General features: G+C 52.3%; 1 protein-coding gene across 2 annotated transcripts; it reads right to left on the minus strand.

The window, feature by feature from the left end:
• Positions 1–146: 146 nt before the first annotated feature.
• On the minus strand, positions 147–27634 carry CLUH (clustered mitochondria homolog). Of its 2 annotated transcripts, none has more exons than XM_007520793.3 (26): positions 27415–27634; positions 18042–18244; positions 16896–17067; positions 15813–15956; positions 15510–15634; positions 15259–15413; positions 15051–15176; positions 14305–14452; positions 14027–14119; positions 10458–11152; positions 9377–9600; positions 9096–9197; positions 8881–8981; positions 7942–8094; positions 7791–7853; positions 7443–7687; positions 7115–7199; positions 6837–6990; positions 6611–6750; positions 5823–5903; positions 5622–5747; positions 5420–5541; positions 5057–5150; positions 4831–4965; positions 4673–4746; positions 147–1608 (listed from the first exon to the last, which is right to left on the minus strand). In XM_007520793.3, the coding sequence occupies exons 1-26, from the start codon at positions 27512–27514 to the stop codon at positions 1422–1424; spliced, it is 4047 nt and encodes a 1348-aa protein (XP_007520855.2). In that variant the 5' UTR covers positions 27515–27634; the 3' UTR covers positions 147–1421. The 2 variants fall into 2 exon arrangements, with proteins under 2 accessions (XP_007520855.2, XP_016043201.1); XM_016187715.2 differs by having other exon boundaries at positions 9096–9200.
• Positions 27635–27996: the final 362 nt, after the last annotated feature.

A 27996-nucleotide genomic window follows, 5' to 3' on the forward strand; every position in this document is an offset into this window, starting at 1 on the left:
ATATTTGCTACTTGAGTGCTTTATCCACTGAGCAACCTCTCTGGCCACACACAGTCCTGTGCTTAACTCTTATACTAATAATATTTTTGGCAACAGCCTCACAATCAAACAAGACCAGTACAGAATACACACGAGAGGCTGGAACAGCAGGTTTCAAAAACTCACTTTATTCCAATGTGAAATGAAGACGTGATGGTTTAAAAACAAGAAAAACTTCTTGATCAGATGTGGGGATGATTGTTTGCTAGCTCACGCCCACTCCCTTTGAAACAAGGTGTTTGGACAGACAATACCCAGAAGCAGCTCCTGCATAGCTCCCAAGCAGAGGCCCCATCCAGGGCCTTTTGCTCACCAGAGTGCTCTCTCCTCACACCCAGGGGCTCCCCACAGGCAGAGAAGTAGCACAGGCAGGCAGGAGAGGAAGTAGGCGGGGGTCGTATGGGCCCACCACCTGCCACAGAGCCCCTCCTGCCCTGCCACCCCAGAGTTACTCTTTGAAGGTGCTAGTCTGGCAAGGAGCAGGTAGGAAGCTGGGCTCTACAGACAAGTGACAATCGCTCCTATGATCTGATAACTTCCTGCCAGGATCCATGATTCAGCTCTGATCCCCGAGTCCCTCCCCCAGCCCGCTGTGCAGGTAAAATGGGGAGAATACATTCAGCCTGTAGCCCCGGGATTATCCCTAGCTGGGTTAGAGTGGAGCTTAATGGCAGGTAGGCCAAAGCTGGGCACGCGGCTCCCGCTCCCTCTCCCTCATCATGCAGGCTGCAGCCAGGCCCAGTCACCACCAGTAAGGCTGTTGCAGCTCTCCCATCGCCTCACAAAGCTAAAGTGCACCCCGACCTCCAGTCCTACCACAGAATTCTGGCTCCCCACACCAGGACACAGGAAAGCTCCCCTCTTCTCAGCTTAAAACCTAGACTTTAAGCCGGGTTGGGTAGAGGGGTAGTGACAGCAAAAGCAGCAGTCATAATGTCAAATATACAAATGACCTGAGAAATCTCAATCTGTGTCATCCACTCATAGACCTGACCTGGGTTATGTACAAGTTAGGGAGGACGGATCAAGACACTAACGGGCATGGACACATTCGCTCACACCTGCTTGAGGGTGGGGGGCCACTGGGGGCACCTGCCCCCCAACTGGAAACTGATGCCCACACGCTCTGCTCCATCATATCATTCACATGTCTTCAGTTAGGCCTCTGCATCGTATATTCATTGAACAGTGCAAAAACATTTTGGGGGTCTGGTGGGCCACGCTGGGGTCCCAGGAGGATGGTGGGGGTGGGGGTGGGGTTGGAAACGTGGTAGAAGGGGACTTGTTTCCTCTCCCGTTTTGCAGGACATGCCTCCTTCTCCTGGAGTTTGGATCATTGGGTAACAGGGCAGCTGACTGACTGTCCGTCTGTCTTCCCCTTTCTATCCCTGCAAGACTGGGGAAGAAGGGTCCTTGGCAGCGCTGGCTTGGGAGTTTGCATCCTCTGGGGCTCTGGTTGGCTCTGCCTCAGTGACCATGGGTTCCTCAGCCTTATCCTTGTTTTTACTCGCCTCCTGGAGCTGGTGCCGCCGTGCCACTTCAGCTTTCAGGTTCTCCAAGTCTTTTTGGCTGAGTAGGAAAATGGGAGTTAAGGATGGGTGTCAGAGTGGGCTGGGGCCCTTGGCACCTTACTTTCTTCTTCTTTCTTTTCCTTTGCCACCAGGACTACTGCTGAGCCTTCATGATAACACATGAATACACCACTGCAGTGGATATTTTCTTTTTAACTTGATAAGACAGGGAGAAACTGAGAGGGATGGGGAGGATAGAGGAAAAAAGAAAGACACTTGCAGACCTGCTATTTAAGCTTTCATGAATCATCCTCCCTCCAGGTGAGATGGGAGGGGGGAGTTGAACCTGGGTCTCTGATCATGGTGATGTGCTTAAACTTAACCAAGTATACCCAGCCCCACCTGGTTTTTTTTTTTTTTTTTTTTTTTTTGCCTCTAGGGTTATCTATCACTGGGGCTTGGTGCCTGCACTATGAGTCCACTGCTCCTAGTAGCCTTTTTTTTTTTTTTTAATTGGATAGGACAGAGAAATACAGAGAGGAAGGAGGAGGAAGACAGAAAAGGGGAGAGAAAGATAGACACCTGCAGACCTGCTTCACCACTTATGAAGTGACCCGCCTGCAGGTGCAGAGCCGAGGGCTCGAACCAGGATCCTTGAGTCAGCCTTTGCACTTACCTGGTGTACCACCTCCCACCCCCACCCAGCTTTTTTTAAACATGACAAGATCAGGCTCTGTGCTTTGTTTGGTGAGACATATGTTGAATAAGTGCTTCCCACTCCAAAGCAGAAGGGTCCCTGAGTGCTGAAAAAGAACTCTATACACTTGAAAGCCTTCAAGTAACACCTGACTCCCACTAATACATTTTTAAATTTTTACCCTTTGTTGCCCTCGTTTTATTGTTGTAGTTATTGATGTCGTTGTTGGATAGGACAGAGAGAAATGGAGAGAGGAGGAGAAGACAGAGGGGGAGAGAAAGATAGACACCTGCAGACCTGCTTCACCACCTGTGAAGCGACTGCCCTGCAAGTGGGGAGCCGGGGGCTCGAACTGGGATGTCTGTCCTTGCACTTTGCACGTGCTCTTAACCCGCTGCGCTACTGCTCAACTCCCCCACTAATCCATTTTTTCTTTCTTTCTTTCTTTTTTTGCCTCCAGGGTTATTGCTGGGGCTTGCCACAAATTCACTGCTCCTGGAGGCTAGTATTCCCCTTTTGTTGCCCTTGTTGTGGTGTTATTGATGCCACTGTTGTTGGAGAGGACAGAGAGAAATGGAGAGAGGAGGGGAGACAGAGAGGGGGAGAGATAGACACCTGCAGACCTGCTTCACCGCCTATGAAGCGACCACCCTACAAGGTAAGGAGCCAGGGGCTTGAACAGGGATCCTTATGCTGGTCCTTGTGCTCTGAGCCAAGTGTGCTTAACCCGCTGCGCTACCTACCACCCAACCCCCTTTTATTTTATTTTTAATTCAGGGCACTGCTCAGCTCTGGCTGATGGTGGTGTGGAGGACTGAACCTGGGGCCTTGATGCCTCCAGCATGAGTCTTTTTGCATAACGATTATGCTGTCTCTCTCACTCCCTTTTCTAGAATCAGAGCACCACTCTGGTACATGTGATGACCGTAACTGAACTTGGGACCTCAAGCCAGCATGTCCCACATTTTTCTTTTTCTTTTTTTGCCTCCATGGTTACTGCTGGGGCTCAGTGCCTGCACTACAAATCCACTGCTTCTAGAGGCTATTTTTCCCTTTTGTTGCCCTTGTTGTTTATCATTGCTGTTATTACATAGGACAGAGAGAAATGGAGAGAGGAAACAGGAGGGGAAGACAGAGGGGAAAGAGAAAGACCTGCTTCACCGCTTGTGAAGTGAACCCCCTACAGGGGCTAGAACTTGGATCCTTATGCTGGTCTTTATGCTTTAAGCCATGTGCGCTTAACCCACTGCGCCACCACCAAGCTCCGAGCCCACATTTTTCTGTGTTACTTCCCAGGTCACCGCCACTGAATTTACATGCCCAGTTCAAATCCACTGTACTCTACAGTGGTATCTACAATAAGTAAAGAAATGGAAGTGGGGTGAGTCGGGTGGTAGTACAGCGGGTTAAGCACAGGTGGTGCAAAGCGCAAGGATTGTTGTAAGGATCCTGGTTTGAGCCCCCGGCTCCCCACCTGCAGGGGAGTCGCTTCACAGGCAGTGAAGCAGGTCTGCAGGTGTCTTTCTCTCCCCCTCTCTATTTCTCCCTGTCCTATCTAACAATGACATCAGTAACAATAATAACTACAACAATAAAAAGACAAGGGCAACAAAAGGGAAAATAAATAAAATTTAAAAAAAAAAAGAAATGGGAGTGGGACAGTACTGAAACATGACATGCCTACTGTACATGTCCTAACCCCTGGCTGGCCCAACCCATGACTCACACACTATGGGAGGACTGGGGGTAGGTGGGTATGACCTAGGGAAGCAGAACTATTATTGTAATAGGCAAACCAGAACCCACAGAAACACACACCACCCGTGAATTGGTAGCCAGGGAAAAGAAAGCAGCCAATCTAATGCACTAATATAGTTCGCCAGGACAGGACAGGGGAGATAACATAATGCAAAAGAGTAGTGCTCTGGTGTTTTAAAAAAAACATCAGCCAGGCTTCAGTGCACCTGTTTGATCCCACGTTACAGTGCTCAAGGGTCTGGGTTCAAGCCCCCGGTCCCCACCTGCAGAGGGAAAGCTTTGCCAGTGGTAAAGTTGGGCTACAGGTGTCTTTCTCCCTGTCTATCTCCCCTACCCTCTTGGTTTCTGGCTGTCTCTATCCAATAAATAAAGATAATTAAAAAAAAAAAAATTAAATCACCAAGATTTTTAAAATTCCACTTTTCATGGAAGAGAAAAATCCATGTGCATGGTTTGCCATAATGATGTACAAAAAAAGTTGGGGATGGGATAACATATATGTGTGTGCTTAATTATGCAGAATCTTTCTGGAAGAATCTGTAAGGATTTTACCACTAGCTGTTCCTTTTCAATTTTGAGCTATATCAATGTTTTTTAAAAAAACAAAACAATAACAGCCAACTTCAAAGTGAAGGTGGGGTGCACGGGGCAAGGGGAAGGGCCTCACCTGAGAGGAATGAAGAGGATACCATTGATGACGTTGAGCTGCTCCAACACACTGGTCATGCTGGGGGCTGTGAACTGAGGGGCGGCAGGGGAGATGAGCCAGGAATGGGCACCAGGAGGCCTGGGTGTAGGGCGCACCCAGCTCTGCCTGGGATGTACCTTGAGGGGTGGGATGTTGGCACTGGAGCCACTTCGGTAGATCTCATTCATGGTGCGCTGCAGGGCCACGGCCTGCTGGGTCAGGCACTTGAGGTACTCAGAGCTCTCCTTGGTCTTCTCATGGTCCTCGCCCAGCTACAAGGGGCAAGAGACAGCAGAGGTTTGAAAAGACCAGGTCCATATAGCCCACAGGCCCAGCTCCGCCTCTGCCTCTGCCTCAGCCCACCTGGGTCTTATAGATCGTGTAGCCTTCCTTCTCATGCTGCAGGGCTGACCGGAACTCAGCTTTGCTCTCATATACCCGGGCAACAAGATGGTGGCTGCAAGAAAAGGAAAGTGAGGTGAAGCCTAGAGTCGGTCAGGGCAGTGGAGTCCTGATGGTGGGTGAGCAGACTATCCTAGACCAAGGGAAGCAAATAGGTCCAGGACTCACAGGAGAGGAGGAGGTTGAGAAGAATTTCTTCAGAAATCAGACAGAAGAAAAGGGCAGTGGATCCCATGCCCGCCCTTAGTCCAAGTGCTTCCTGGAGCCTGGTCCCTGTGGGCCCTGGGTTTTAGGCCCTGCCTCCTAAGCCCACCACAGCCTCACCTGAGGGCCACCTTGAGGGACTTGGGCCCGTGGTATTTGGTGCTGACGGCCAGAGCGTTCTCCAGGAAGCGCAGCGACAAGTCATACTCCATCACTCCGTGCAGCACCAGCCCGATGTTGTTCTGGGGGCCATCGGGAGGGTCCTGGTCAGCTCCCACTCCCCTGGGACTAAGCCTCACCCCCTGACCCTCCCACTACTCACGTCCAGTAGTGCCATTTCAGGGTGGTCTTCCCCGAACACCAGCAGTGTGAGGTAGCGGGCGCGGTATAGCAGGCTCAGGGCTGTGGACAGCTGGCTGCTGGCAAAGCAGTATAGGGCCAGGTGCATCTGTGGGGGAACTGTGTCAGGCCAGAGCAGCCAGGCCCCATACCCCTACACAGCCCCCCGCTGACAGCTACTCACATATTCCTGGATGGTGTTGGGGTGCTCGATGCCCATCACACGCTCACTCATTAGCACTGCCTTCTGCTGATTACTCAGGGCCTATGAGGAGTGGGGAGGCTGTCACTCCAGGCTGGCTCTCCCTCTCCCTCCACACCCACACCAGCTCTGGCCCTTCAACTCTGCCTGCACTTTGTTTTCACTCGGCACAAAGGCAGTGGAGAAGAGGTCACATTTCAGCTGTGAGAATCTATGCTCCACTGAGTCACCCTTTTTAAAAAAAAATATAAAAAAGCACTTGTCTTGAACCTTTTAGCCCCCCAATGAAACTTCTGTAACTATGTTATGTACAAGTCTAAAACTGGGCAAAAAATGAAGTATTGCTAAAACTTTAGGAAGCATACAGAGAAAAAAGAAAATAGTCTCTGTGGTGGAGGCGACGGCAGTTTTGATGTCTCTTTGAAACAGCCTCTCATAGTCCTGGGCCTCTCAGGTCAAGAGGACAGCAGAGACACTCCCAGCACATCAGAGGGTGCCGGCAATGTCCCCTTTCCAATGTCCCCAGTGAAGGGAGATTATCATTGCTCCTTGTGTCCAGGGCACAGAAGGTTCCAGAACTCCTCCCATGGGGACTCAAGGTAGGCAATACCCTAAGTCCCTTGGGCAGGGGTTCCAGTTCTACAGGTCTGGACTCCCTTTTCTGGTTGTCACAGAAGGTGAGAGCACAGACCCAGCTCCCTCAGTGGCCCACCCACAGTGCCAGGCCAAGCTCCAATGCTGATATGGCCCAGAGGGTGCTCAAGGCCCACCTCAGCATAGTCACCCATAATGTAGTGGAGACGGGCAAGGAGGCGCAAGCAGGCACAGATCTCCACGTGCATGGCTCCGTACACGTTGTTAAACAGGTTCAGGGCCTCACTGATGAGCTCACAGCCCTCCTTCAGGAAGCCTGCAGGGCACCAAGCGTGGCAAGGTCAGAGCTGGACCAAGGGACACCCAACAGCCCCCCCGCCATAGCCACACCTGGCCACGCACCCTGCTGGACTTTGGCTTGCCCGCTCTGGAAGAAGTGGAAAGCGTCTGAGGCCTTGGGGTTGACATGTTTCACCACGGGGAAGATGTTCAGTACATCCTCCTCAGTGAATGCAGGCTTGTGGCGACTGTCGAAGCTGTACTCCTTCAGCAGAATCTGGGGACATCCATAGACACCCTCAGCCCCAGGAGTGAATGGCTGACAATTCCCAATCACCAGCACCCACAACAGAGGCCCCAGGAGTCAGAGGCATAGTAGGGCCCCGCTGAGCACTGCCCACCTGGATGCCAGTTTTCAAGGAGATCTCCCGCAGCAGCGTGATCTTCTGCAGACCATAGGTCTCCACGGCCTGGTCCACACTCTCGCTGGGGAAGAAGTGGCAGGTGGGCTTGCGCAGCCCTGGACATAGTGCCTCCCCTCTCCACAGGGGCCTTCTTGCACTAACGCCCTACCCCTTCCAACCACTCTCACCCTAAGACAACCCCCTTCCCCCAAACAAACTTCAGTCTCCTCTTTTCTCCTGTGCCACTGCCCTGTGATTACAGATCGGAAGATGCAGACACTGTCTGGAAGCCCCCCTGCACCTGCCATGCCCCAGCCACACCCACCACTTGAGGTTGAAGTCAAAGTAGTTCTTGGCCTCCAAGCAGATGTTCTTCCACAACTCCTGGGGGGTCATGACAGCCCAGGCTGTGTTATCTGCTGCCCCCAGGGGCCGGTTTCTCCTCCTCCTGTTCCTCTTCTTAGAGACCAGCTCATCGGCAGGCAGGTGGGCCACAGGGTTGGGGTAGGAACTCAGGAAGCAGTTTAAGAAGTGGCTGATGGCAGCCGAGAGGCCTGAGAGCTCCACTCCCTGCCATGAGCACGAGACAGGAGGCCCTCAGATGCCAGTCCAGGGATCTTCCCCACAACCCCACACTACTCAGGCTGGGGAGAGAGGGAGGAAGGGATGGTACCTGCAAGTAGGTCTTGAAGATGTGCTTGGCAGAGCGGGTAATGAGCTCTCCAACGCCAATTTTCTGCAAGGGTTCAGAGAGGAAAGTCTTGGTTGGCCCCGGCCTTCATGTTGGGCACACCTGCCTCACAGCCCACCCGAGCAACACTCACAAAGATGTGGTCCAGCTGGTCTCGTGCCGGGCTCCGGAGCACCAGGTCTAACACCTTGCCCAGGTAGCGCATGTTGATGCCTCGCTGGCGCATCACCTCAGCCAATGTAGCCCCGTCCATGGGCAGCACTGCGTGGTCTGTGCAGTCCTTCACCTGTGGGCTGCAGCAAGTCAGCCCCTCCCCCCCCCAAGCCCTCTGCCTCTTCTCGCCCTGGGCCCTCCTAGGACTACTGGTGTCCCAGAGCCCCTGAGGGAAGGAGGGAACTAAGGCCCCCAGATCCTAGTCGAAGTTATGGAAGAGTATGAAACAGCGGTGAGGATGTGAGGTTTCCCCTATCCACCCTACCCAGCTCTCCAGAACTGCCAGAGGGAAAAGGGACTACAGTCAACCCTGGATGGCCAGGCCCACTCGATGGGCAGCAGGGGGAAGCAAGCCCCACCGGGGAGCGACTGAGGGCACAGGTTTCATCCCACCACGTGCAGTCGCAACTCAAAGCCACCTGAGCATAGGGCTGCCCAAGTAGGCAGCCAGCACCTTGCCACCCCTCTATCCTGTTTCTTTTTAAAATATACATATATATTTATTTATTACTGGATAGACAGAGAAATGGGGGGAGGTAAAGAGACAAAGAGAAACACTTGGAGCCCTGCTTCACCACACGTGAAGCTTTCCCCTTGCAGGTGGGGACCAGGGGCTTGAACCTGGGTCCTTGCACACTGTGATGTGTGTGCTTAACCAGGTGCGCCACTGTCTGGCCCCTTCTGTCCTGTTTTTGTTCTGGCACATAGCATCAGATCCCTCAGCCACTAACTAGCCCACTGCGCCACTCTGGGTTAGCTGTCTATATACCGGGGACAAGCACTCTGCCCCAAATAGATGAGGCAGCAGGGCTGACAGCACGCTCGGGGCAGCCCCCAACCCCTACAGCCCCACCCTCACCAAGCCAGGGATCTGGCAGGAGAGCAGGAAAGCAGCGGCATCTTTTAGCAGCTGCTTCTGGTCCCGAACTTCCTCCTGGCAGGACTCGGGAAAGCGAACCCCTGTGGGACAAAGAGCAGAGCAAAGGCTTGAGCGAGGCGGAAGGGAGGCAAGAGACAGCAGTGCTCAGGGCACAAAGGTGGCCCCATGTCCTGCCGGAACCCCACAGCACTTGCCTGGTGAGAAGATGTCAGGATTGAAGCGCACATCAAAGGCTGTGCTACTGATGGAGCCAACTGCCTTGCATGCGTTGCGGATCACCTCCCTGCTCCGGGGGTCTGCTGTGGGGACACAGAAGGCTGGGGGCTAGCCCACTCCATCTGTGGATGGGTTGACCCGGCCCTTCCCAATGCCTCTCAGAGATATATGCTGCCCCAGACACGCATCAGCTTCCCAGAGAGGCCTAACTCCTGTCTCTATCCCCCCACCCCACGCCTGGTATCCACAGCAGCCCCACCTGTCCCATCGTCTGAAGCGATGGTCTCCGCCAACTCCTTCACCTTGGCCAGGCCGCTAGCACTGCTGCCCTCTTCCTCATTTCCCATCTCGGGTCCTGGAGGATCCTCAGGCTTGGGCTCCGAAGAGGGGGATTCACCATTTTCCAGTGAGGTGGGGCTCTCCATCTTACTGGCTTTCTGCTGCATCAGCTGCAGGGCAGCCAGCTTCATGAAGAGGAGGTACCTGGCAGAGCAGACAGGGTACAGCAGGGTTGGGAATGGGGCATCTTACTGGTCTACACCAATTCCCTGCTGATTGTAGGGACCAGCCAGACCACAGGCTCCTGGCATATGGGGCTTGATGCCTTCAGGCCTGGAGAGATGCACATACACGCTGGCCCAGTAACTTCACCATGTAGGAGAAGTCACAGCAAAAACCTCCATCTTCCCAGATGGAGAGAGGTGAGTCTGTGAGGCATGGGTGGGGGGCTGGCTCACTTTGCAGGCCATGGCTCAACAGCACAACCCCACTGACTTTTTTCCCCCTTAACTCACTGTTAGGGACACACTGATAAAGATACCACAGCACCAAGGCTTCCTACAATGTGGTAGGGGCTGGGCTCAAACCTGGGTCACGTATATGACCAATCACTCTCTCCAGGTGAGCTACTGGGTTGTTGGAAAAGTCACAATGTATTTTTCTACAAAAAATATCATCACTTTTCCAACAACTCAGTATTTTGCTGGCTCCCCAACGACACTCAGAGAAAAGCATTTGTAGCATGGGGCATTTGATGCAGCTGACTCCTAAGTATAAGATACCAGCAGCAGAAGACCTTCCCTGGCCCTGGCATTGGGGCATTCAGAAACATGGCAGCTTTCTGCATGATTCTTAAGGGAAAAGCATCCCTTCCAGCTGCTCCCTATCCTGTGACCAACACAGAGCTCCTAGACATTGCTGAGGAGCCTAGTGCTACCGGGGCGGAGGTGGAGCTGGAATGACTATGAGGACAGCCACTGCTCTCTCATCACGGGTCAGGACCCAGAGCCACCTGCAGGCTGGGTGCAGCTGGCCTGGGCCCCTGAAGGCTGGCTCCACACCTGTGCTCCACGAAGGCATCCACCAGCTCCTGGCGCAGGCAGCAAAGCTTGTGTCGGTGGGCACGGGGGAAGCCTGCGCGGCTGCACTCCTCCGGCAGCGTCTCGCCAGGCACAGGCAGGAAGTTGAGGTCAGGGGGGAAGGTGCGTAGCAGGTCCAGGATGTAGTGGCGCCCATCGTTGCCGATGATCCCCTTGCACTCCACTGAGGAGCAGAGCTCCACCTCCTCATCTCGGTCATTGAGCACCCGGTGCCGCAGGATCTTGAGGGGCCGGCTGGTGCGCTCTAACAGCTCCAGGTAGCGCGGGTGTGTCACCACTGTCTTGCCAAAGTCAATGGAGCCGTAGATGACACTCTGCTCCTGGTCCCGTTCTAGGATGCCGGGGATGATGGACTGGGCGGTGACTCGGTAACCTCGATAATCTACCACCACCGTGCCCAGTGTATACAGCCCCTCCACGTCCACCGCGTTGTATGTGCGCACACCATTCAGGTCGTTGGTGGGTGCCACGTAGGCAGCCACATCCCCACCAAAGTCCTTATAGTGGTCGCGGACATCAAAGCCCAGGCTGAAGAAGATGTTGTTCCAGATGAACATCTGCATCTTGGTCTCTTCACTGGGGTTGATGGCCATCACGTTGCCATCAATAACAGCCATAGCACCTCGTGTGGCTGCTGCAGTGAAGTCACTATGCACCTGGGAGGGGCGGAGGTGGAGAGGGTGAGACTGGCTGACGGAGCTCAGCCAGATGGTGGACACAAGCTAGCCCACCACCAGGTCAAGGGACCCAAGCCTCAGTTTTCTTACATTTGGAAAAGGTCAAGAAAGCCATTTTTGGGAAGTGGTTCAGGAGGTGGCATAATGGATAAAGCATGAGACTCTCAAGCATGAGGTCCTGAGTTCAATCCCTGGTAGCACATGTACCAAAGTGATGTCTGGTTCTTTCTCCTCTAATTTTTCTAGTAAATAATCCTTAAAAAAAAAAAAAAAAAGGAGTCCGGCGGTAGTGCAGCGGGTTAAGTGCATATGGTGCAAAGTGCAAGGACCAGCGAAGGGACCACGGTTCCAGCCCCTGGCTCCCCACCTGCAGGGGAGTCATTTCACAGGCAGTGAAGCAGGTCTGCAGGTGTCTTTCTCCTCTCTCCATTTCTCTCTGTCCTATCCAACAACGACATCAATAACAACAATAACTACAACAGTAAAACAGCAAGGGCAAAAAAAAAGGGGAAAATAAATAAATATTTTAAAACCCAAAACCATTTTTGGAGATAAACAAATAAAACCTCACAGTCATACTCATACAGACAGCAGTGTGTACTGGTTAGCAAGGAATATAAGGACATGGGAAGGTTTGGGGTCCACCAAGTGCCAGGTGAACTCTCAGACCAGTTTTCCTGTCTTTAAAACACAGACCCTGGTTTGTCTTTTTGGTGAAACCTGTGTCTGAAGTATAAACAATTGCACCATCCCAGGGTACAGCACCTCCAATGTGGTCAAACCTGGGTCCTGAGCATGGCAGTGCAGGTATACTACCTGGTGAGCTCTCTCTCCGGTCCCGGGACCGACCTTGAAAAACTGTCTAAATTAAAGGGTGGGGGTGCACTTCGAATCCACTGCTCCTGGAGGCCATTTTCCCCATTTTGTTGCCCTTGTTATTGTTGTCATAGCTGTTGCTGTTGTGGGCTAGGACAGAGAGAAACCGAGAGGAGGAGTAGACAGAGAGGGAGAAAGGTAGACACCTGCAGACCTGCTTCACCGCCTGTGAAGCGACCCCCTATAGGTGGGGAGCTGGGGGCTCGAATGGGATCCTTACGCCGGGTCTTGCGCTTTGCGCCGCCATGTGTGCTTAACCACAGAAGAGATCCAAAAGGCTGAGAAACACATGAAAAAATGCTCCAAGTCTCTGATTGTCAGAGAAATGCAAATCAAGACAACAATGAGATATCACTTCACTCCTGTGAGAATGTCATACATCAGAAAAGGGAACAGAAGCAAATGCTGGAGAGGGTGTGGGGTCAAAGGAACCCTCCTGCACTGCTGGTGGGAATGTCAACTGGTCCAACCTCTGTGGAGAACAGTCTGGAGAACTCTCAGAAGGCTAGAAATAGACCTACCCTATAATCCTGCAATTCCTCTCCTGTGGATATATCCTAAGAACCCAACATATCCATCCAAAAAGATCTGTGTACACATAATGTTCTTGGCAGCACAATTTGTAATAGCCAAAATCTGGAAGCAACCCAGGTGTCCAACAACAGATGAGTGGCTGAGCAAGTTGTGGTATATATACACAATGGAATACTACTCAGCTGTAAAAAATGGTGACTTCATCGTTTTCAGCCCATCTTGGATGGACCTTGAAAAAAATCATGTTGAGTGAAATTAAGTCAGAAACGGAAGGATGAACATGGGATGATCTCACTCTCAGGCAGAAGTTGAAAAACAAGGTCAGAAAAGAAAACACAAGTAGAACCTGAACTGGAATTGGCATATTGCACCAAAGTAAAAGACTCTGGGGTGGGTGGGTGGGGAGAATACAGGTCCAAGAAGGATTCAGAGGACCTAGTGGGGGTTGTATTGTTATATGGGAAACTGGGGAATGTTATGCATGTACAAACTATTGTACTTACTGTTGAATGTGAAACATTAATTCCCCAATAAAAAAAAAAGTCAAAAAAAGAAAAAAAAAATGTGTCTAAATTATAAGAGGTGCCAAATCTATAAAGCCCCTGGCACAAAGTACAAGATGTCTGTATCTTATTTTATCAGCATCTCTTAAGTGATAAGACTATGGGAGCTTATTTTTCTGCCACCTGGGTTATACTGGGGTTTCATGACAACATAACTCCACTGCTTCTGGCAGACTTTTTTTTTAAAAAAAAAAAAAAGATAGCAGGTCAAACAGGGAGAAAGAGAGAAGAGACACTACAACACTGATTCACTGCTCATTAAATTCGCCCTCTGCATGTGCGTCCACGCCGTGGCTGAGGGACACAGTAAAGTGTGCACCTCTGGTGTCAAGTCCTCTCTTAACCCCCAAGATTATGGGAGACTTTAAACTCAACTTTTTGGTTTGAAAGCACAGTATTTTTCCCATCTGTCTTAGTGCGGTATGTGTGTCCAGGTGAGGGCCCCAACTCAGCCAGTGGAGGGTGGGAGGCTCGAGTAAAGCGTGTTACCTGGCCCCCTTGGACTCCCAAGCTTCAGATGGTTAGAAAATGGAGTTGGGGAAGTCAGGTGGTAGCACAGCGGGTTAAGCGCACGTGGTACAAAGCGTAAGGATCGGCGTAAGGATCCTGGTTCGAGCCCCGGCCTCCCCACCCGCAGGAAGAGTCACTTCACAAGCAGTGAAGCAGGTCTGCAGGTGTCTATCTTTCTCTCCCTCTCTGTCTTCCCGTCCTGTCTCCATTTCTCTGTCCTATCCAACGACTACATCAGTAACAACAATAATAAGTACAACAATAAAACAAGGGCAACAAAAGAGAATAAAAAAATATTTAAAAGAAAAGAAAAAGAAAGAAAGAAAATGGAGCTGGGGTGTTCTGGGAGCTGGCAGGACCCCCGGCTGACCTTGAATATGGCTCTCTCTCGCAGAAGTCGCTCAGGCAGGTTCTTTCGGGGCAGTTCCCGTGTCGTCTGCAGCTCTTCGTTCCAGTCTCGGGTCTGCAGGGAGATGGGGAAGGAGAGAGCAGCTCAGTCCATGTCCCACAACTTGACCGAGGAAGTCCCTTTCATCAACCCTTGTGAACAAATAGATGGGGTCTCTGGGGAGGAGCACGAAACCTAGCCTAGTACCCCCCAAAGGAGGAGGGCAGCTTCCGGTCTGGGTAGAGCCCAGTTACAGGCACCTGTCCAGGAATGTGCTCCTCATAGCCCAGCCTGGAGGTGTAGGCGTCTTCTGCGCGCACACAGTCCATGGCGTGCTCTGCCTGGGGGGCCGTCCAGCTGTACACCTGGAACGGAGTGGCGATCCTCTCAAATGGGTGGCGCTGGACCCTGTGCAGGCAGAGGAGCAGAGCTGGGCAGGCTGTCCCCTGAGGTTCCCACTGGAATCAGTCTTATTGATGAGACCCCTGATTCCTTGAAAGCTCAACAGAAGCAACTAGGCTTCTTGGGTCCTAGCTGATAGCTCCTCAAAGGGACACTTTGGGGCACTACACTTGTTTTATCAGAGCACTGCTCAGCTCTGGCATGGTGGTGCCAGGAATTGAACTTGGGACCTTGGAGCCTCAGGCATGCAAGTCTTTACACATAACTAACTACCATGCTGTCTCTCAGGCCCAGCTTCTTTAAGGCTGGAATGTTAGTGTTCAGGCTGGCCAGCTCATTCCATTGCCCAAGGGACACAGGCAAAAATATGCAGGGCAAAGGCACTACCTTTTCTCTTATATATAGTTTATTATAGGATAGTCAGATACTGAGAAGGGAGGGGAGACGGAGAGAGACAGAGAGACACTTGCACTCCTGCAGGTGTCCTTCACCACTCATGAAGATTTCCCCCTGCAGGTGGGGACCAGGGGCTTTAACCTGGGTCCTTGCGCACTGTAAAGTGTGCACTGAAGCAAGTGTATTACCCCCTGGCCCCAAGCACTACCTTTTCTTCTGCAGCACAGCAAAGTTTTTTTTGAAGGTCGGGCTGATCTGGTTGAGCAGCTCCACCAGGGAATGGCTGAGGAAGCGGGGGCTGGCAGGTTTGGGGTTGAAGTGATATGCTGTGGACCTGTAGGAAGAGGGCAGTCACTGAGCAGGATGCCCTGAGTGTTACCCTCTGGCCCCCAGAATGGGCTCGTGCAGGGACTCACTGGTTCAGGTAAAAACCCCGTGTGGATGCTGTGATGCTAACTTGTCGGTCCTCAGCTGTGATCACAAACAGGTACATGAGGTCCCCGTGCATCTTGCGGTTCCCAGGGGGTGGGTTCCAACCACTCATGGTGAGCACTTTCAGGCACTGCAGGGGCTACAGAAATGGCCAAGTATGAGCAGGCCAGGCCTCCTGGTGTGACATCCCCCACCCCTCGAGACCTGAGCCCCAGCTCTGCCCCACAAGTCCCACCTTCCAATCACGGTTCTGGGGTTGCAAGGGGCACAGTGGTCGCTCCCGGCTCCCTGGAAGGATGTACTCCGGTGGTGTACAGTCAATGGGGTCCATGTCCAAACCCTTCTTCCGCTTCCCGCTGTCTGAGGGACCCAAGGCTGGCAGTCAGTATAAAGCCACTGGGCCAACCATCTCCCTGCCTGATCTGGGAACCCTGAGCCCCAGCCCTGCCAGGTAGAAAGCCTAGCTCTCAGGCCTTTGCCAGCCATTGGCCTCCTTCCCTGAGTCACCCAGCCCACCACTGGCCCCAGTTTCCTGCACCTCCCAGGTCTCCATCTGTAAAGATGCTCAGGAAGGACAACGAGTTGCAGTCAACTCCATTGAAGGCATCGGATGGGTCCAGGCTCTTGAGCAGATCTCGGACATGGCGCACATGGATACGGGCCTCTCTCACGGTATAGGCCTCTGTCAGGAGAAAGAGGCGAGTGTGACTAGGGCACTGCACCCTGTAACCACCCACCCACCGTCAAGAAGTTTGCCATGGTGCTACAATGGGTGTTCTAAAATCTCAATGTTAGGTTCCCATTTACTACTTCCAGTAGGCACACATCAACTGGAGTTTGAGTTTCAACACCTCCGCCTACCTGATTGTGGGTGGCAATCAATGTTTGCGAAGAACCTCTTGCCAAAGGGCAAAATAAACGCCTCTGGTAAGGCATACAGGCCTCAGGAAATTTCAAAAACCATCTGCACTATGTTCACAAGTATAATGAGTGGGCAGGCCACAAGAGCTTCCCCCCACCACCACCCAGTGCTGTTATCCCAGAATAGCCCGACTTCCTACCATCCAACTGGAACAGGTTATGTCACCTCAGTTTAATGAGGGTCCTTCTGGGGAAGGGGAAAGGTTACATGACCAAATAAGCTTGAGCACAACTAGACTATGGACTTCTACACTTGCTCCTAACAAGGCAACCTGCCTATAAATGCCGAATGACTTCTCCCTGGGGGACTCAAGTCCACAGGTTTCTTTCTTTCTTTTTTTTTTTTTTTTTTTAAACCAGAGCACTGCTCAGCTCTGGCTTATGGTGGTGCCAGGGACTGAACCTGGGATTTTGGAGCATCAGTAATGAGAGTCAGTTTGCTTAACCATTATGCTATCTACCCCTGCCCTACAGGTTTCATTTTATAACCAAACAAGCTTCCCCACACCCATCAATTGTGCCACACTGGGCCTGATTTGCCCATTAGAGAGCTATTTCCTTCTAGTATTTAACTTGCCCAAGGGGCAGACCTGTGCTCCAACCTGTCTCTATGAACTCATCTATAATGGTCTGGGGGAGTGATGCCTGGCCCTATCACTGTGTGCCCTCCATTGGCAGACCGCCCACCTCCCAGACAAACCTTCCACCACACGTAGCACCGAGCCCTCCTGTAGTCCCTCGACACTTCGAAGCTCTGAGAAGTGGTCAAGCATGTTACCATCCAGGTACAGCGAGAAGCAAGTACGGTGACATGTGTCTTCACGGTCCATGAGCACCTGGTGGATCTCCTGCACCATCTCTTGGGGAGACACCTGGCAGGGAGAAGAGCCCAATGATTCTGGTGAACGGATGTGTTGCGAGTAAGGATACAGCGTTCTCCCCAGCTCAAATAGCTAGGCCCCTAGAATCCATGCCCAAAATATACTCAGTATCACACTTTTTAGTTTGAAAACCCCAGGTCCTGTCCAATCCCAGAAGCATACACGCACTTGCACGTGTGTATACAGGATACTTACTGTGTGCAGGACATAGGATGGACCCATGGCCCTCTGGCCTACATTATTTAGCAGACCAAGAGCAAGTCCAGCCAACCAGGAGGTAGCATGAGATAAAGCATTGGGCCCTCTAGCATGAGGTCCTGAGTTCAATTCCCAGTACTGTATGTACCAGAATATATATACTCTGAGCAGAGCAGGCAATATAAAAACCGGGGTGGGGGGAGTGCGGGAAGAAGGAACACAGGTGACTGCACATCCAGTTGGGGTGCATTATTAAGTGTAAAGACTGGAGTTCAAGCCCCCCACCCCACCCAGGTCTCCAGAGAGGAAGCTTCATAAACAGTGGAACAGTGCTGCAGGTGGAGAAAAGCACAATCTTGCCTCTTTTCTTCTCCATAACCAAAATCACCAAGCAAATGGCTTCTCCATGTGGGGATGGGTGTCCTGGGACCTAAGCCAGTGGGCACGAAGGACATGAGAGGCCCTGTCTGGTTCCCCAGTGAGCTGCCAAGTTCCAAGACCTCTGAGTTGGCACTGCTTTTAGAATTCACCCAGTACCACCTTTCCTTCAGACAGATGGTAAAAACACGCCAGAAAGAGGTGTTTTACCTCAGGGTGTTGGAAGACTCAGGTGCCCCGGAACCCAACACAACCCAAGCACTACTCTCTCTCTCTCTAGTCAAGGCTGATAGTCACAGCTGGGAGTTGTTCCCTGGAAATGGGGCAGTGGCATGTGCTAGACTTCCACGGGCTCAGGCCCTGATCCTCTTGCCCCTCTTCCACCTCACCTGCAGAGAGAAGGGCTCAATCCCAGGGGCCAGGATTTTCACAGAAAAGCCTGTGTCCTGAATGACAATGACTTCCTGTCCGGTGGTCTCCTCTCCTGGCTCGGCCTCATCCAGCCCATTTTCCTGGAGTGGCTCAGCTGTTCCCTCTTCCTTCTTCAGATTGTCTGGGCAGTCCCCATTCAACAGCATGACTGACGGCAGCTCTGTGGTTGACAGAAAAGGAGATGAATCAGATGTGGCAGTCCACCTCACCTGCCATCCGCAATGATGTCTAAGTGTCTTCCTAAGAAACTGTCTGCCCTACCCCAGGGCACCAGTGCCATCTCAGCCTGAAAACAGTGACAGCCCTGGCCACCTGCGGCCACTGTTTTCCCCCTTCCATGACCTGAGCCCTCCCTTTCCCATCCACTTTTCAGTCTAGCAGTTAAGTATCTATCTGAACACACCACTCAAACCACTCTGAGTCAATGCTATTTTCAGGGTCAAACTCAAGGATCTTCTGTGATTTATTTTGTTTTTTCCCAAATAAAAAGATAAAGAAAAACAGGGAGAGGGGGCAGGGGTAGATAGCATAATGGTTACGCAAACAGGCTCTTATGTCTGAGGCTCCAAAGTCCCAGGTTCAATCCCCTGCACCACCGCAAGTCAGAGCTGAGCAGCGCTCTGGTAAAGAAAAACAGGGAGAGAAGAAAAGAAACTATGGTACCCAACACAGCGGGGGACAGGCTCAAATGTGGGTCACAAGCATGGCAAAGCAGGCACTCTCCCAAGAAGCTATCTTACCAGCCCCTTCTCTGGTCTTAAGGCATCTGGCTTATCAGCAATACCCCTACGACTGCCCACTTCCTTCTTCCCCTGAAGGTAACCAATATTCTTGCTCTGCCTTTTCCAAGTATACCTTCTTCCAGTGGTTAGACTTCTGCGTGTCCCTGGACCCTACCTAACTTTTTCCTCATTCTCACTTCTACCACCACCTTGCAGCTCAGATATTCAATCCGGGTCTCACTCAAGCATCTCTTTTCTTTCTTTCCAAGACTAATTTTTCACAGAGAGAGACAGAAAGACAGACCAGAGTACTGCTCAGCTTTGGAGTCTCTGTGGCCTCAGGCTGCAGGTCTTGTGATCTCAGCTCCTCAATAAGCAGGCATCCCTTAGGTGCCAGCAGACTCACCCTAACACAAGAGCTCATCCTCCCCCACAAACTGGCTCTGGTTTGATGACCCGTCCCCCAGCATAATCTATCTTCTTTAAATTGTATTCACTTATTATTTGATAGGATGAGAGAGAAATTGAGAGGAGAGGGGGAGATAGAGAAGGAGAGAGACACCTGTAGCCCTGCTTCACCACTCATGAAGCTTCCCCCCCTGCAGGGGCTTGAACCTGGGTCCTCACGCACTATAATGTGTGTGATTAACCAGGTGCACCACCTCCTGTCGCCCCCCCCCCCCAATCTTTACAGCCATGGCTTTGAAGTCAGTCATTTCCCCTATCTCAAGGATGCCACTTAAGAGTCTTTTAATATTCCCCAGTGCTCACAAGATAGATGCTTCTTATGCCAACAGTGAAGCACCAGACCATGGGGCATCTCAGCTCATGCTGGACTCCCTGTCACGGTCTGCCTACACCAGACTACAAGTCCAAGCACAGGCCACACACCTTCCTTCTTTTGCTTCTGTGTGCCTATCTAGTCTGTACCTATGTATTGGTTTGTCTGAAAAGTCATGATGCACTTTTTTATAGGAAAACACATCATGACTATACCCTTCCATTAGACAAATTCCTCCTCATCTACCAAGGCCTAGGTGAAATAACCTTCTTGAACATCTGCTGCAACAAGTCACCAGGGAGGTGACTCAGCAGATAGCGCACGCGACCTGCAAAGTTTAGGCCCCAGGCTCAATCCCTGGCACCACATAGATGGTGGTCTGGTCTGGTCCCAGCCCCTTTCCTGCTGATTCTCATGAAATAAGTAAATCAGAAAGATGAAGAAAAACAGGGAGTCGGGCTGTAGCGCTGTGGGCGCAAAGCACATGGACTGGAATAAGGATCCCGGTTCAAGCCCCAGCAGGGGAGTGGCTTCACAGGCGGTGAAGCAGGTCTGCAGGTGTCTGTCTTTCTCTTCCTCTCTCTGTCTTCCCCTCCTCTCTCCATTTCTCTCTGTCCTATCCAACAACAACGACAACAATAACTACAACAATAAAACAACAAGGGCAACAAAAGGGAATAAATAAATAAAATAAATATTAAAAAAAAAAGATGAAGAAAAACAAAGTGTTGGGAGTCAGGCTATAGTGCAGCGGGCTAAGCGCAGGTGGCGCAAAGCACAAGGACCGGCATAAGGATCCCGGTTTGAACCCCGGCTCCCCACCTGCAGGGGAGTCGCTTCACAGGCGGTGAAGCAGGTCTGCAGGTGTCTATCTTTCTCTCCTCCTCTCTGTCTTCCCCTCCTCTCTCCATTTCTCTCTGTCCTATCCAACAACAACGACAACAATAATAACTACAACAATAAAACAACAAGGGCAACAAAAGGGAATAAATAAATAAAATAAATATTAAAAAAAAAAGATGAAGAAAAACAAAGTGTTGGGAGTCAGGCTGTAGTGCAGCGGGCTAAGCGCAGGTGGCGCAAAGCACAAGGACTGGCATAAGGATCCCGGTTCGAACCCCGGCTCCCTACCTGCAGGGGAGTCGCTTCACAGGCGGTGAAGCAGGTCTGCAGGTGTCTATCTTTCTCTCCTCCTCTCTGTCTTCCCCTCCTCTCTCCATTTCTCTCTGTCCTATCCAACAACGACAACAACAATAATAACTACAACAATAAAACAACAAAAGGGAATAAATAAATAAAATAAATATTTAAAAAAAAAAAGATGAAGAAAAACAGTGTCCCAGGGAGTCACTGCAAATATGAAGTCCCAAGTTTGATCCCCAGCATTACATATGTCAAGTGATGTTCTGGCCCACTCTCTCATTAACGAATCTTTAAATAAATAAATAAATAACCAGGAGGTGGCAGAGTGACTGACCTCTAGACTTGCAAGTATGAGACTGTGCATTCTATCACCAGCACCAGTATACCACAGTGCTGCTCTGGCCTCTGCCTTTCTCTTTCCTTTATCTCTAGTAAATTAAACAGTTTTTAAAAAAGGGACTTGGGCAATAGCTCAACTGATAGAGCACTAAACTCACATACCTGAGGCTCCTGGGTTCCACCCTGGTGCCCATGTGTGGTGCTCTGGCTTGTCTGTCTTTCACTCTCTCTCCGTATTATGTATCTGTATCTCACATGTAATGCATATAATAAAAAAAAAAAAAAAAAGAGCTAGGGTACAGGTGGTGGCAGCACAAGTCCCCACCCCCACCTGCAGGTCTCTCTCTCTCTCTTTTAATCCCCCCCTTCCCTCTCGATTTATGGTCTCTATCCAATAAATAAAGATGGGGGGGAAGTCTGCCCAAACGACCCGAGGGAATTATCCCATCCCTACAGTCCTCAAAAACTTGCTTAACCTTCTCATAGAGTACTTATTACTATTATTATTATTTTGCTAGAGCACTGATCAGCTTGTTTATGGTGGTGAGGGAACTGAACATGGGATTTTTGGAGCCTCAGGCATGAAAGTCTCTTTACATAACCATTATGTTATCTACCCCCCACCCTAGAGCACTTGTTTACTGGGTGGCTGTTCACACCTACAAGTTCATCTTCCTCCTCCTGTTTTGCCTGTGCTCAACACAAAAGTACTAAATTGATGAGGAAACTACAACAAACAGGTAGCTGTTTGTTCACAAAACTCATGAACAATGCCCAACTCAGATGCTACCGGGAGAGGAGGGAAGCAGGTAACAGAATATCCATTTTGACTTAGGCACCAGAACAAAGGAGAGTTCCTTCCCAGCCCTGGAAGCCCAGCTGGTGCACAGGCAGGAAGATTAGCCTGCACCCCACAGAAAGGTTCTCCCCAGGAGGACCTGGAGAGAAGCCGCTCCTCACTCTTCCATGTGTCCTCTTCACTTGTGGTAAACAGGACCACCAGGAGCTCAACAAGGATAGTCCCCTCCTCCTCTTTCCCTCAAAAGGCCCAGATAAGTCCAATGCCTTGCCCAAAGTCAAGGCTGGACCTCAGATTCCCCATCAACAGCCCACTATGTAGTGCTGGTGGGCTGCCTTCAAACCTGGCCACTCCAGAGTCTCACTGGCTATCAGCTTATCCTCTTCCCCATACACCTCTCCGGACCTGAAGAGAAACACAAGGACATTCAAAGAAACAGAGCAACCTCTAGCCTCTAGAAAGTGAGCAGCCAACCCCAAAGAGAACCTGGCCAACTCAAACGAGACAGAGACAAGAGGGTGGGGAAACGGCGGTGGTTGGTTAGCTTGAGAAAGGCTCTGCTGACAGTTAAACCCCTGCAATTGGGAAGGATGAAGGTAGGAAAAGGGGTGCAGGAAGGAGCTCTGCTCAATAAGCAACATCAATTTTGAGGCTGAATTCAGAGACTGAAACCCAAACAGGCAGGGCCCTAGTGCTCACTGAAGAGTCTGTGCTAGAGACGGCGGGGGGAAGAAAAGGCAGGGAAGGGTGGTCACAGTTCCCACTCTCCTCCCTCTAAACCCAGTCCAGAAGACACCTAGTATAACTGCTGCTCCAGGAGGTATCCCAGTCTCCTCTCACGGAATGCTGGAGTTAGTTCCCAGCGACCTCCATTCCCCCAGGAGGACCCACCCTGCCCCTCCTCCTCCCTCTAAAGGAAGCCCCTGAAGGTCTCCCTCCCACCAGATTAAGTAAAGAGAGGCTGGCCACTAGATAGATGACATTCCCCCACCCCCACAGCCCACCTGGTGTGGTTGGCAGCTGTCTTTTCCTAGGTTCTGGAGTCTCAGGACGACCATGACGGACAGGCACCCACGTCTCCAGCTCAGGCCTGACACTGTCTGTGTCCCTCATTCCAGTCTCTGCCATTCCCCTTACCCCCATGCAGCTGGTTGGGCCGGGGCTCTGACTGGCTTCAGGTTTCAGTGAGGCCAGGCCTGCTGGGGCAGCCCCAGGAAGGACACACTCCCCCTGCCTCGAATCCTGCTCAAGGTCGGTCAGAAGGACGGCTGAGGGCCAGGAGGCCCCAGAGGCTCCAGGACCCCAGATGAAGCTGATATCAGTATTAAGACCCACCTCCCTGTACCCCCTAGTAAGGGGGTCACTACTGGAAAAGCCATTAAGGGGGTGAGAGAACCCAGAGTCTGGGGTACCTGGATCCTTCAGGATCAAGGGCCCTGGGGATGGAATAGCAGGGGCAGGACCCAGCAAGGGGGTCCTCTCTTCAGCCCCAGTCTCCATGGGTATGGGCATGACCGCTTCAGCCAGCTGCCGGCAACAGCTAAAGCAGACCCAGGCCCAGGCCATGAAGTGGCCGGCCACCCCTGTCCACCAGTCAGACACCCAGCACCTGCCTGCTCCTGGGTCAAGTAGCTGACTAGGGTGGCTGGCTCATGCTGCCCCCTGCAGGTGACCTGGCAGCTCTCCCCTTCTTGACAGTCATTGGTTCTGGTGGGAGGGGGGATGGGCCCCCACTTTCCCAGAGGACAAATGCATCCTGGCCCCAGGCTTCCAGCTGCACCAAGAAGCTGGCAGGCTGTTTCCCTTCCCAGCAGCCCCTATGCTGCCAGGAGAAAACCAAGTCTCTTCCCTGAGGAAACAGAACTGGCAGCAAAAGGCTGAAGGCCGTTCAGTTGTGGAGAAGGAACATGCCCAACCTCGCCAGGGCGCCTTCCCAGGGCCTCTGACTTGTTGCCAGAGCCCAGGCAGGATTGCTCCGGCATCCATACTAACCAGGGTGGGGGCAGGGAGCCAGGCCCACTTCTGGCCCCATCTTGTCCCAGCAAGGCCCTCAGTCTTTCCAGAGCCACTAACCCTGCAGGTCCTTACACTGATTGTATGGTTTAAAGGTCCAGGCCCTGCTTAAGTTACTGCTATCCTCTGACACACCTTAGCTTACAGGAGTAGGGACTGAGGCAGAGCAGCCTGGCAGTGAGGCCTGAGCAGCATGGACAGCCACCTCCATTCTGTTTACCAGTCAGGGCTCACTCTAGGGCCAGCCCACAGCAGGCCCCTCAATCAGCTCAACCAGTGTCTCACCTGGAGCTTCAAATAGGCAAGCTCACCCTGCCCAGTGTAACAGGGGCAACAACTAGTCAAGTGAAAGCAAAGGGGGGAAAAAAAAATCAGGCAGTCAGGAGGGAGCTTCAGTTCATAACTTGAGGCAGGTTCATCCAATGTCTCTTGAGTGCCACTCCCTCTAGGCTGCAACACTCGACAATAAATAGTACCCTCTTCCTCCTTTGGGCTTCAATCCAGGAGGCATATCTTATCTCTGGCCATAAAATCACTGGGGTGGGGGGGAACTGGGGGGTGGCTCAGAAGGGCAGAGCACAGGAGTTGCATGCTTAAGGCCCTAGGTTTACCTTCCAGCACCACATACACCAGAAAAATCACTCTGGCAGCTCTCTCTCTCTTAATAAACAAACTAATCTATAAAAATTACAAAGTCCTCGGGAGTCAGACGGCAGCACAGCGGGTTAAGCACACTTGGCGCAGCGCGCAAGGACCAGCATCAGGATCCCAGTTCGAGCCTCCTCTCTCCATTTCTCTCTGCCCTATCTAACAATGACATCAGTAACAACAATAACTACTACAACAATGAAAAACAACAAGGGCAACAAAAGGGAAAATATAAAAAAATAAATAAAATGAAATAACCAAGTCCTCTCCAAGCCTCTACATCCCCTGGGCTGGCAGCTCCTAAATCTTAACCCTAATCGTCTTCTCATAGTCTAGGGCACACCCCCTAAATATCTGGGCTTTAGGGAAAGAAGAAAAGATGGTTCTCTGTAGACTGGGAGAGGGAATGCTCAAACAGCACTGTATATACAGCAGTCTTCACTGACTAGAATGATGAGAAAACATGTCCTTGTCTCAGTCTGGATGGAGGGATCCCATGAGCAACATAAAAGACGCATCCTAAGCCATCACAGGCACCTGTGTGCCTTCCTTAGCCTAGCGGGGCCTCACTGAGTAGGCTTAGCAAAGCAGGCCTCACCCCACCCAAGGTTTCAGCAGGTCAAACTCCAGCAGTAAGTAAAGCCCCAAAAGATTTACTTACTACCCCATATCAAGGAACCAGGACTGCAAGAAAGGCATGGATGGTTGGGGGGGGGGGGGCAGTGGGGGGCGGGGGAGGTGAACAAACACCTGTTTGTTTCCTCTCTGTCCCATAGACAGAAGCAGGTCTGGAGTGTCTGGGAAACTGTTTTTGGAACTTCTCTATTCAGACCTACTCCAAGAAGCTTTGAAATCCTGTTTGGGAGCTCCCATAAGTCCCTAAGTCGTTTAACTCCTCCCCAGTCTGACAGCCCCCTTCTTGTCCTCTCTGGGCCAAGGAGCCCTCCCCTAAGCAGAAGGAACTCAGAACTGTGAACTTGAAAAACCTGCCTGTTCTCTTAATTCCTGAAAGCAGCTTTACTTCATGAAGGTAACTGACCCTTGCTTGCCTTTCCCCAACCTGGCCCCCAACAGCCCCGGTGAGCACCTGCTAGGGGTCTCCATTAAGGCCCCCTATGAATAAATTCAGACTGGCTGTAATTCAAACCCTAGCTATCCACCCATTAGCATGTGCCTCCAAATGAATACGTGTGTATTTCTCTCACTTGGGCAGGCCCAGAGAGAGCCTCTCTCTGGAAGAGCTGAGACAGGGCTTCATTTAAGCTATCAGAGACCCTCCAACAGACTTCACCCAGAGGCTCCATGTTCTCAGCATAGGATCCAAACCTACATGCCAACATGCCAGGCCCAGCTTCCTCTGTGAGGAAGCCTTGGGAACCCTTGGCAATGAGCTGGAAATCAAAATGTTCCCCTCAACAACTAAATTGCTGTGTGACCTTCGGCAAATGGCTTCATTTCTCCCAGTGTCTTTGCTAGAGGGGAACTCAGCCAGTCTGGGCCTCCTCTCTTATCTAGCCTGGCCCACTGATTCTCAGCAACAACAAGATGAAGCTTGGCAGGTTAGAGTCATCAGCAGCATCTGTACTTCTGCCCAAAACTCGACCTTGTCTAAGCCATCAACCAAGCTGCCACCACACCTATCCCCCACTACAATACGACTCTGCTGTGAAGGGAGACAGACGCTCTCTGAACCTACCCGGCATCCTGATTCACTGCAGTTGGGAAGGACGACAGAGATGACAAGTCTCTGCTAAGGAGATGGGGGGGGGGGGCAGGGAGAGAAGAGAGTTGTGCAATCCCAAGTCCACCTTGAGCAGAACTCTATGTAGAAAATTGAGTGACTGGGGGCAGGACGCCCCTACACACACACACACACACACACACACACACACACACTCTCTCTCTCTGCCATAATCTAAATTGTGACGAAAAAAAAGAGAAAAAAGAGGGAACAGAAAATGACATGGGGAAATAAGCCAGGAAAAGGACAAGAAATAAGCAGGCCCCAGTGGAGAAAAGCTGCAGCCACTCCAAAGCCAAAGAACACACACACACACACACACACACACACTCGCGGGTCCTCATGGGGGAAAGCTGGGGAGCTCGACTCCACACTAATGACCTTTGCCTTAAAAAACAGCAACTCTGGGCTGACCCACTTTTCGCAATAAGGCGGGTTAATGATCAAGTTCTGGCACAAATACCTGCTCTTGCCAAGGAGTTTGGCATTGCCGCCCCCACCCCAAACACACACAGGCAGGCCCCCAGGTCCAAGCCAGCAGATCGACACCTAAGGAGGCACAGAGATCACAGACCTGAGGTTAAAGCCTTGGCTTCCAGGGCTGACCCAGAGAACTCCCTGGCGATCTACACACTCCAGCTCTCGCTTGTTCTACTGACCCAACAACCTGCCTCGTCCCAAGCTGGGCCTCACTCGCTGAGCAGCAGCCCCCTGTGCACGGGGGATACCTGGGATCCCGGCGGGGAGGAGGGTGTCAGTGACCGCCCCCCCCAGACCTCAGGGTGCCCCACGCCGGGTCCGGAAGGAGTGGGACCCGCCGATTCCATCCGTCTTCGTCGACCGCGCACCCCGAAACCGTATGTGGCAGCACGTGTCCCTTCGACCTGCAGCGCGTGTGCCCGCCGCTGCTACCCGCTGCCTCTACTGTCCCCGGGACTCCACGTGCGCAGCACGGGCCGCAGCCGGGGGCGACAGTGAAGGTGACCTTCAGGGAGGGGACGGTCCAGGCCAGTGTTCCGCCAGATGCAACCCGGCCCGACACGGAAGAAAGGCGGCGGAGCCCGCGCAACCCCGAGCCCGCCTGCCCCGCTCGGCCCGGTCCAGCCTCCCAGCCCCGTAGTCCGCTGGACCCGGCCCCGCTCACCCGTCGCGCCCGGCCGCCCTTTGCCACCAGTCTGCGAGCTGGGTTCCCGGGCGCTGTCGGCCGGGGCGGCCGCCGGTAACTCGTCCGTCTTGATGACCATGGCGGCGGGAGCGGGCGTCCGGCTCGGCTGTCCGCGCCGCCCGCCGCGCCACTAACCCAAGTGCCCTGCGCTGAGCGGCCGCGGCTGGAAGGACAGAGTCACCGGCCCACGTGGTGCGCGCTGTAGCCTTTGACCCCACCGCCGCTCCCTCGCCCCACCCTCGCGCCCGGCCCGGCCCACGGAAGCCCGCGAGGGACAAAAGCGTTCCGCGCTACGTTGGCCATCCACCAACCAGGTAGCTGTTCCCAAACGCCTTAAAGGGAACGTACTCTGACTAAAGAACAAGCCTGGCTTCGGGTCCCTGGAGGGGCGGGGCTTCGGGGAGGCGTCCTTGCGGCTTGGCTGCCCTCGGGCGGGCGCCTTGACCTTGGGTGGAGACTAGTCTAGCGCTGCCCTTGCTTAGCGTCACCCCCCACAAAAGCCCTCTGTTTCCTATTGCAAATCTGCCAAGTGGCCACGCAGTCTCTAATCTGCGCCGTTAG

This window comes from Erinaceus europaeus, chromosome 12, assembly GCF_950295315.1.
Source record: "Erinaceus europaeus chromosome 12, mEriEur2.1, whole genome shotgun sequence".
Classification (NCBI taxonomy): domain Eukaryota; kingdom Metazoa; phylum Chordata; class Mammalia; order Eulipotyphla; family Erinaceidae; genus Erinaceus; species Erinaceus europaeus.

Excerpts from the sequence above, each read along its gene's own strand:
- CLUH (XM_016187715.2), bottom strand. The coding sequence starts at position 27,514 with ATGGTCATCAAGACGGACGAGTTACCGGCGGCCGCCCCGGCCGACAGC. Across the intron at positions 14,453-15,050 it reads GCTGTGCTGCAGAAGAAAAG|GGTCCAGCGCCACCCATTTG; the intron begins GTAGTGCTTGGG and ends CTGCCTGCACAG. Across the intron at positions 7,688-7,790 it reads TCTTCAAGACCTACTTGCAG|GGAGTGGAGCTCTCAGGCCT; the intron begins GTACCATCCCTT and ends TGCTCATGGCAG.